A 708-nucleotide genomic window follows, 5' to 3' on the forward strand; every position below is an offset into this window, starting at 1 on the left:
GTTCCTTTGTGACTGCAGGGGGTAGGGGCTCAGCTCAAAGCCGTGGCAGTGAAACCCACGCCCTTTGCAGTGTGCTGAGTCACCCAACCTGCAGCGGACACTGTCCGCATGGCAACCTGTAGTGCGGGGAGACACACAGAGGCTCATCTCGCTGGCCAGCGCGGCTGGGCCGCAGGATAAGCAGATGCAGCGGGGTTGAGGGACCCCTGGGGTGGAGCGAGCCCGGGGTGGAGGGACTCCCGGGGCAGGGTCCTGTGGGGGACGAGTGCGCACAGCCCCTCCTCCGCTGCCTGCGTGGCTCGGGGCCGCCAGACATGGGGCGTCCTCACGCAGCCCACGCTGCGGGGTCGAGGTCTGCTGAATGGGCGCCCAGGGGTCCCCACGGCTGAACCCCGCGGCGCCCCGGGCCTCAGCAGCCAGCCAGGGCCTCAGGAAACTGCATTTCCAGTTGGGCGAGGTGAGGCTCATGTTTCTGGGGAAGAAACATTCCCTGGAGCCTGAGCCGTGGAGCCACATTAGGCAACGGATGAGCTGCCATGTTGCGGGTGCCCCCCAGCAAGGTAGGGGTGACCCAGCTCCTAGGCCTGGGGATGGGAGCGCCTGCTCACTGTCTGCTGGGCTGAACTGCAGTGGCCACGTGTTGACCAGATGGAGGGTTCTGGAAAGCACCCGTTGGGGATGGAGCTGAGGCTGCAGGGAAGCCCAAGC

General features: G+C 66.4%; 1 protein-coding gene across 1 annotated transcript in view; it reads left to right on the plus strand.

The window, feature by feature from the left end:
- Window positions 1-536: 536 nt before the first annotated feature.
- The window catches only part of GAL3ST2 (galactose-3-O-sulfotransferase 2), a 14,843-nt gene continuing 14,671 nt past the window's right edge, over window positions 537-708 (plus strand). The window contains exon 1 of the mRNA XM_012558421.1: window positions 537-560. Within this exon, the coding sequence (XP_012413875.1) occupies window positions 537-560 (24 nt within the window). The remainder of the gene's footprint in view (window positions 561-708) is intronic.

This window comes from Trichechus manatus, unplaced genomic scaffold, assembly GCF_000243295.1.
Source record: "Trichechus manatus latirostris isolate Lorelei unplaced genomic scaffold, TriManLat1.0 scaffold00165, whole genome shotgun sequence".
NCBI classification, from domain to species: Eukaryota; Metazoa; Chordata; class Mammalia; order Sirenia; family Trichechidae; genus Trichechus; species Trichechus manatus.